Source organism: Martes martes, assembly GCF_963455335.1.
Source record: "Martes martes genome assembly, chromosome: 3".
Lineage (NCBI taxonomy): Eukaryota > Metazoa > Chordata > Mammalia > Carnivora > Mustelidae > Martes > Martes martes.
The window spans coordinates 152636028-152645253 of NC_137890.1; the positions used below are offsets into that span (position 1 = coordinate 152636028).

The 9226-nt window shown below is 55.2% G+C and overlaps 1 protein-coding gene across 1 annotated transcript; it reads right to left on the minus strand.

Annotated features, from left to right (window-relative positions):
- Positions 1–631: 631 nt before the first annotated feature.
- Positions 632–1456, minus strand: PRLH (prolactin releasing hormone; the record flags this gene model as incomplete). Its single annotated transcript, XM_080798576.1, has 2 exons — positions 632–795; positions 1357–1456. 2 exons carry the CDS (start codon positions 1454–1456, stop codon positions 632–634), a joined length of 264 nt encoding a protein of 87 aa, XP_080654702.1.
- Positions 1457–9226: the final 7770 nt, after the last annotated feature.

Consider the following 9226-nt stretch of genomic DNA (forward strand, 5'->3'; position numbering starts at 1 on the left):
CTACATTGAACATACACTGGGTTGGCCAGCAAACATGTGCTATGCCTGCCTGAGCTGTCGAATGAGACAAGTGTTACTGCCCCAGGGTGTTTAGATGTGGAAACTGAGTCTCAGAGGGGAGGGCTGGCCTCCGTTGCCCGGTTGGAGGCAGGACATAGGGACATCTTGGTTGAGTCTGAAACAAGCAGCTGATGCTTCTCTTTCTCCTCAGAGTACTCAGAAGGGAGGTAAAAGGGACTGGGCTCGGAGAGGGACAGGTCAGGCTGAGGGGCTGTGCTGCCCTCTCCCCGGGGCCTCCTGCATGGGGTGGTGCAGTGCACAGCCTGGGCAGCCACTCAGAGCGGCCCAGGTGGAGGGCGTGCATGCAATAGGTTGCAGGTGACCCCAGAAGGCCCCAGCTCCCCTATTCAGTGTGGGGTGCCTTCGGGCAAGTCATGGTGCCTCTGGGCTGCTGGGCTCTGAGTGTCCTTTCAAGCAAATGTGCCATGAGGACAAACAGCTACCACATGGCCACCACAAAGACACGTCTAAGCAAGGCCAGCTGCTTTTATTAGGACTGGAGGGGAAGTAGCCTGTGGAGCGGGGGATGCGGGGGGACGGCTCCACAATTATTCCTCTGTGGGATGGGCTGTCACCCATCCCGGACGGGCTCGGCACCTCCTTGCAGGGGGAAGCAGGCGGGCTGTCGCCAGAGGCTGGGCTTCGCCACGTCCCTCAGGGCCGCTCTCCTCCGGCCGAAGCGTCCCACGGGCCTGATTCTGCGGCCTGTGTACCAGGCAGGATCGATGTCCGGGGCTGGGAAGGAAAGGGTGAGAGCCGCACATGGGTGTGGGCAGTGTGTCCCCAGCACGCGTACGCCGTGCACTCCCGTGGGTGGCAGGGCCCAGTGCGCACACGCAGTGTTCCCCCAGGGTCCCCAGCTCACGGCTGTCCACCTGCCCAGGCCATGCTGGGACCACCCGTGCAGCAGGGACACCCAGAGGGTGCAACGGTGCCAGTGCTGGGCAGCGGGAAGCTTCGGGAAATGGGAATTCAAACTCACAAGCAACCCCTACCCCCCACCCAGGTACTTGGGCCAGGGGTAGAAAAGGCCAACTCTGGTCCAGGCTACCCTCGGGGGCAGGAAGTGACCCCCTCCACTGTGCTGTGCAAGGGCAGGGGTGCCGGAGAGCAGGTGACAGGTCCTCTCTGCGGAAAAGCCTGGTGAACAGCAGGCCACACCCCTTCCAGAGCTGAGGCACCTAGCGATGCCGGGACCCCTGGTTAGGAGGTGGCTAGGCCCCAGCCATGGTCCCTTGTCTGGGGAGTGGTGGTGGCAGGCGAGGGAGGCTGACTCTGGGTGTCCTGGACACTCACTGCGGATCTCCATGGAATGCTGGTGGGCTTGGCCGGCAGCCCCCTTCAGAGCCAGGCACAGCAGCATCAGGCACAGCAGCCAGGTCTGCAAAGCCTTCATCCCCCTGCTCCTCACTCAGGCCCCGCTGGAGGTGGGATCCCACACAGGAGGGCGCAACCTGGGGCGGAAGGGCCAGAGTGATGTTACGCACACATGCAGGTGTGTGCTCACCAAGGTGGCTGCCCTAGATAATGTGAGCACTGTGTGTGTCTGTGTGCACAACTGTGTGTACACACGTGAGTGCACTGCATTCAACTGTGCGTGAGTGTGCACATGTGAGTGCATGTGTGGACACATGAGGTGTTAGGAGTGCACATGTGCTGGTGTGCATAGGAGTGTGTGCACGAGTGAGTGCATATGGACCGGTGTGCATGGGTGTGTGTGTGCATGTGTGCCAGTGTGCATGGGAGTGTGTGCACATGTGAGTGCCACGTGTGTGGGGTAACACTGCATTGCACACTTCGATCTGTGCTGGAGTGGTCCTGGGCACATACCTAGCAGACAAACCCAGCTCTTTGCGAAATCCGTCACCCTCCCTGGGACCTCCTTGTCTCCTCTGTCCAGAGAGAGTTACCTGAGGCCATCATGTGTGTGTCAGCCTCTGACAGGCTTAGGTTTGCACTGACCCTCCGTTGTGGGAAGGATCCGGGAGGTATATAAAGGTGGGTGCAGAGTGATGGGCTGTCTTGGACCTGCCTTGGTCTTTCTGTCTGTCTGTGTTAGGGAACTGGAGGGATGGGAGGTCTCTGTACCGCTGTGCATGCCGTGCACCCAGGCAGGGAGGGCAGAGGTGAATAGGCTGTGGGGGGCTGGTCCCAAGGAACTCAGGGTCACTGCAGAGGTGTGGGGGCAACTTGCCTACCTCAGACACGGCCAGGGGTGGGGTGTGTCGTGCCTCTGCCCCTCATGGACTGGGACCCCAGTGCAGGCTTCTTTCCCTCACTCAGCCCAGGACCTCTAGACACCCTCCAGAGGGCAGGCAGCAGCCAGGAGATGCAGAGGAGTCTGTCCTCTGTCCTTACCAAGTGCATTCACTCTCATCATGATCCCAGATGCCACCTGCTGTGTCTCTAGCAGGTGGGACCTGCCCTCATGCAGCAGGACCCCCACCACGCATGGGGCATGGCAGCACCAGAGGGCTGTGGGCACCAGAGTCATCCAGAAAGTCCTTGTTCAGCTGCCGGAGTGGAGGCGTTGACCTACCTGAGGGACATCCGTCAGGCTGACCTGGTGCCCCGCCCGCAGGCGCCCACATCCTTGGCACTTGGAAGACGACTGGGAGCCCCCTTTGCTTCAGGGAGGACCTCCCTCTGCCGACCTTGACTTTCCAGCCTGTCTGAGCCCCATGGAGAGTGCTCGTGGTCTGAGCTATTTAAAATGCCCACCTCTCTCCATTTTAGAGGCCCATTGGGGTGTCACACACTGGGCAGGGTAGGGGTCTCCAGTCTGGAGGAACTAGCGGTGCCTCAGAGGAACAGACCAGACCGGCTGGGCTGTTTCTTGTCCCTCTGGGCAGGACCCATGCCAGGTGACTGGCGTTGGAGAGGTTGGCAGCGCCCAGCTCCCGGTCCCCAAGGACCCGCTTCTCTGCAGGCTAGAGATTTTTGCTGCCGACCCTTTGGGCTTCCTGGTCTGCATTTCCAGAGGAGTTGCACAGGACGATTTGCCTTTTGTCTCCACCGCGGACCACGCTTGAGTGTGGGGCCTTTGGGCAATCTGGTGGCCCACAGACACACCACCCCCTGACTCAGGGAGCACCCCCCAGCCCGCCAGGGAGGACAGTGAGCAGGAAGGAGCCCAGAGAAACAGCGCGAGAGCTACTCACCACAGGTCCCCACGAAGGTGGCGGTGAGCGTGCTACGGCTTGGTGGTGACCCAGACAGAGCCAGCGCACCCCCTTTTATAACCCGAGGAGGAAGCAGCCCACCCCCCAGGTGCCCCCGCACCTCCTCCTCCCTCCCAGGGTGGCATCAGGACAGAGTCTGCGCTTTTTCTTTTCTGTCTTCTATTTTTTTTAAAAAACTCATCAGCTATGTGATTTGTCCCTTCCTGTTATATAATTGCATTTGGGTCGAGTGGTTTTAAAACACATTAGCCTTCCTTCTTCAAGCTGGCCCCTGGGCTGACGGCAGAGTCCCCGGTGCCCGTAGGGCCCGCTGTGAATGCAGCATGGTGGCTCGAGTCCCCCAGCCTAGCCCGTCCCCACCCGGCACCTGCCCTCTGTCCCTGCCGGGTGACAGGCACCCTTGTCCTGTTTCCGTGTTGCTCAAGATGCTCTCTCCTAGGCCTTGCATAGTCTTCATGACTGAGGTGTGGAACTAGAAGTTCGTTACTGTTCTAAAACAAGTACGTTAATTTTTATTGTACAATAATAAACAAATTTGTTTTTTATTATAAAAGCAATTTATATACATTTGGGAAGAATTTAGCACATGTCGGAAATGAGGGGAAACAAGCACCAGTCCCGTGGAGGAAGTGAGTCCTTCAGCACACGTGATGTGTCTTCTTCTAGGGGGGCGTCTCCCTGCCCGTTGTCAGGGTACATTCCCTGGATGTTTGCTGCTTCCCTTCAACAGTCAGGCCCTCGAGTTGTTTAGAGAATAGCTTTAAAATAGCCGCATGATACTCTACGATCTAACTGGGACTGAGGAAGCTAACTTCGTGTTCGGAATGATTACAGAGGACGTGAAGGTCGTGCGCGCTGTGGCGGGAGTGGCCAGGAGCCCCTCCTGGGGAAGAGGCCTCCTGGTGGCTCCCCTCGGGTGAGCGTGGGGGACAGCCCCCCACTTCGTGCCTCTGTCAGCCTTCTACCGAAAGCTTCAGGGTGCACATGACCCTCAGGGTGTCCGTCCCACGCGCTTCTCCCTTGCCCCGCAGCTGCCATCCCCGGCAGTGAAGGTTCTGTGGCTCCTGGCGATCCCGAGTCCGGGGACACAGCAGGGGCTGGGCAGCACAAGGAGCATGGGGGTGGAGGGTGGGCAGGGTCTTCTGCCCTGGGCTGCAGGGTAAGGACACTGAGGCTGGATTGTGCCAGAATTTCTGCATCATCCGTGGTCAAAAGCTGCTGGTGCTCGTGGTGAAGAGTAGTGATGGTGACACAAGACACTCTCTCCCGGGGTGTGGTCCTGTCTGGGGGGGTCATCTGGTGATCCCCACAGATGTGTGCGCAGTCCCAGGGCCCCCAGTGCAAGAGAGGAGCCGTGGGAGCACGTGTGTTTGCCCATGTGTACACATGCATGTGCACATGTCTGTGTGTGAGCATGTGTACGTGCACATGTATGCGCAAATGCACGCGTGTGGGTGTTCACGTGTGTGTATGCATGTGTGCACATGCGCGTACTTAAACACACATGGTCAAGTGTATGTGTATGCATGCACGTGCTTGTGAGTGTGTCGGACACTGAATCCTCCCCTTTCAGCTAAGTGGCTTTGTCCCAGTGTGGCATTGGCGCCTTGCCACTGTGGGGGCCCTCCAGCAGATGATGGCCAACAGCGGGGCTGGGAGGCAGCACAGGCATTGTGGCCTCAGTCCCACCTGCCCTCCCGTCCTTGAACTGCCCTGCACACAGAGTTCAAAGCCATCCACTGTCCTGGCCCTCGCCCACCTGGGCACTCTGTGTTCTGTCAGGGGTTGGCAGATCTTATCAGCTCTGTGGGCCGGTGTCTCTGCTGCGGTCACAAGTGACCCGGCCATGACCGTAGGCGGCTGGGCTCCTGTAGGGACTCTAACAAAACTGGGCTGTGGGCTGGACTGGGTCCCTGGGCGGCAGTTGGCTGCCCTTTGTATTTCCAGCAGGCAGATGACTCATTGCAGGTGTGGTGCCTGGTTAACTATAGAGGGGGGCCCTCAGACTCTGGTGGAGAGACCATGGTCTGGTTTCCAAAGCCCAAATGCGGGAGGCCGTGGCGACCCATGTGTGGGATCAATGTCCTGCTGCTGGTCGAGTGGGGGGCTTCTGCTCTCCATCTGGCAGCCCCGCACAAGGTTGGCCAGCACCTGGAAAGCTCACAGCCCTGTGCACGCTGTCTCTTTGGGTCTGCAACTATGAACTATGACCACCGCAGGGGACAGTCAGGACTGGGACTGCAGAGGCCGCTGGGGGTTCACGGTCATGAACTCTGTCATCCTTCTAGCGAAAGCTTCAGGGTGCACATGACCTTCAGGGTGTCCGTCCCACGCGCTTCTCCCTTGCCCATGAGGCACACAGAGTTCATAGCCATCCACGGTCCTGGCCCTCATGGAAGAGTCCACAAGGGCATGGTTGCCCTGGAGCCTCCCCTGGCCCTGCCCTTCCTGAGGCTGGGTCTTGGGTCCCCACTGTCCTGCAGGAAAGAGCCAAGAGTCTCACTCACTCTCTCTCTCTCACTTGGGCCGGTTTGAGTGGGTTCGGCTCCTTGCAATGAAAGGAGCCCCACATTGAAGAGATCCTCCTGAGGGGCTCACCCCTCCTTGTTTTCCATGTTGGCATGATTAAGGGGACCCCACTTTTTGGAGCAAACTGGCTGCTTTTGAGATCTTTGAACTTTTACCTCCAACAAAGTGGATGTCCGGGCACACGCAGCAGGAAACATGATGATGGGTGGCTGTTTTGGGGCCTGGTTTTGGGACCTTAATGGTGCAACAGGTCAAAGAGTGTCCCTCCAAAATTCATGTCCACCAGGGACCTCAGGATGCGACCTTATTTGGAGATAGGGTCTTTGCGGATGTAATCAAATTAAGACGACGTCATGCTGGAGTAAGCGGTCACTGGGGTCCTTCTAAGGAGAGGACAGACACACAGAGACACACCAGGGAAGGTTCCATGAGGTTAGAGTTAGAGACAGGAGTGACATGGTCACAAGCCCAGGTGGCAGCAGCCACTAGGAGCTGGGGCGGAGGGTAACATGGCTCCTCCCTTGGAGCTTCTGGAAGGAACCAGCACTGCGAGCATCTTGAACTTGGACTTCCAGCCTCCCAAGCTGGGAGAGAGTCCATCTCAGCTGTCCTTAGCCACCCGGCTTGTGGCACTGTGTGATGCAGCTCCAGGAGACAGCAGTGGTGCTCCGTAAGTGTCAAGAGTGACTGACGAAATACTTCTTCCTGGTGCTTATTTCTAGAAGCAGCTCATCCTGTGGCTTTGGCCTGTGTGTCTTAAACATGGGGTCCTTCTGGAGGCCTAGAAAGACATGCACAGTCCGATGGGAAAGAGGTGGCCTCGGGGACAGGGAGTCACCAGAGTCCGAGAAGCAGGGTGGCTGTGGCGGCTGGGTGGGGGGTGGGGGGAGGTGGTTTTCCATCAGTGACCAAGCTGCTTCTGATATAGAAGTCTTCTGAAAATCCAAACTCTTTTTTTGAAAAATTTTTAATTTAAAATCAGTTTAATTCTCATGTAGTGTATTATTAGTTTCAGAGGTAGACGTCAGGGATTCATCAGGTGCAGATAACACCCAGTGCTCATTCCATCATGTGCGCCCCTGCATGCCCATCCCCCAGTGACCCCATCCCCACCACCCACCTACCCTTCAGCAACCCTCAGTTTGTTCTCAAGAGTTGAGAGTCTCTTATGGTTTGTCTCTCTCTCTTGTTTCATCTTATTTTATTTTTCCTTCCCTTCTCCTATGTTCCTGTGTTTTGTTTCTTAAATTCCACATATGAATGAAACCATATGATAATTGTCTTTCTCTGACTGGCTTATTTCACTCAGCATAATGCCATCTAGTTCCATCCATGTCATTGCAAATGGTAAGATTTCATTCTTTTTGACGGCTGAGTAATATTCCGTTATATATACACACACTCACCCCGTATCTTCTTTATCTATTCATCCATTGATGGACATCTAGGCTCTTTCCACAGATTGGCTGTTGTGGACATTGCTGCTATAACATTCAGGTGCATGTGCCCTTTCAGATCACTGCATTTGTATCTTTAGGGTAAATACCCAGTAGTGCAATTGCTGGGTCATAGGGTAGCTCTATTTTCAACTTTTTGAGGAACCTCCATGCTGTTTTGCAGAGTGGCCGCACCACCTTGCATTCCCACCAGTATTATAAGAGGGTTCCCCTTTCTACGCATCCTCACCACCATATATTTTTTCCTGACTTCTTAATTTTGGCCATCCTGGCTGGTATGAAGTGCTATCTCATTGAGATTTTGAGTTGCATTTCCCTGATGCCCAGTGATGTTAAGCATTTTTTCATGTGTCTGTCGGCCATGTGTATGTCTTTTTTGGAGAAATGTCTGTTCATATCTTCTGCCCACTGCAAATTCAAATTCTTGAGAACATTTTAAAGGACTCATCTTTAAGTCAGAAAGCCATTTCCCAAGTATATGTCATGTGGGAAGCAAAGTCCCCAAGAATGTGTCATGTGGGAAGCAAAGTCCCTGAGAGCTGAGATCAAGTTTTAGTGAGACATGAGCAGTGGTGGGAGCATCTTCCTGCCCCAAGAGGCAGTGGCTCTGGGAACTTGGCATCATATTGTGATCAACGGAAATGGTGTTCTCCAAAGTTTAAACGTGACTCCCACCCAAAGGGTTTCTGAGTTTCCAGCGTGGAAAATATTAGACACAGCTCTTATGTGGGAATTGTGCATGAGTCAGTTTTCTCCAGAGAATTGGCACCAATAGTGTGTGTGTGTATACGTGTGTGTGTATATGTATGTGTGTGTGTGTCTGTATGGAGATATAAGAAACTGGTTCATGCGATTGTGGGGCTGGCAAGTCTGAAATCTACAAGGCAGGATGACAGGCTGGCGACCCAGGGAAGGGATAATGTTGCAGCTGAAGTCGAAAGGCAGTCCTTGGGCAGAATTCCCTCTTGGGAGAACTTTCTCACTGAAGGCCTTCACCTGATTAGATGAGGCCCACCTACACTACAGAGGAGAATCTCCTTAATCACACCTAAAAAATATTGTCACAGCAACATCTAGACTGGTGTTTGGTCAAACATCAGGGCACCATGACCTAGCCAAGCTGGTACATAAAGTTGACCACCACAGACTGCTGTGTTTGCAGGGATGTAGTCAAATGCTCCTTTCCCCAGTATGACCCTTGCCCTGGGATTCTGAGCGAATCTCTCTCTGGGTGGACTTCACTAGGGGCAAATGCAGGGGAATCTGGGCAGCAGGAGGGAGTAAAGCCCTTCTTTCTGGAGCTGGCTCTTTCCTGAAAAGCCACAGCTGTGGGGTAACATCCGGGGAGGGCTTCACCTCCTTGCCAGGGAAGTCACCTGTTTTAAATTGAACGTGAATATTCGGATGGATGTCTGGGGGGATGGGCAGGCTTGCTGGATGAGAGATGACGCTGACTGTTCTTGTTGCCTTAGCTGGTCCCATTTTCTGTTTTTTTTTTCCCAACAAAACACAAAGACAGCTTATAAGTCATAATAATTCTGTGCAAAAACAGCTTTGGTGTTATGGGCATCGTGGGCCTGTTTAAAGGTCCCACGGCTGGCCCGCGTGCTGGATGCCAAGAGCCTGGGGATCAGAAAGCAAGCACAAAAGCCTTCTAGCGTGGCTCTGGGGTGGATTATCCGGCCCCTGTGAAGAGGGCGTTTCCGCTCCGCACTGTGGAGGCCGACGGAACTGTGCCTTGCTCTGTCACTGTGGCGGAAGAACACTGACCCCCGGCGCGCTGTGGGTGCCTGGGCCTGGACTGCAATGGGTCAGACACGAGGTGATCTGGGCAGAGTGCCTCCGGCTGCCCGCTCCAAGCTCACTTGAAACTCCGAGGGATCTTCAAGAGGTCTGTGCCTTCAGCTCCTCATGAAGTTTTTCCTTTTTTCCTTTTTTTTTTTGATCCCAAGGAAGCCGTCCCTTGAGCCAGGGACATAACCTCAGCATGTGAGCAGT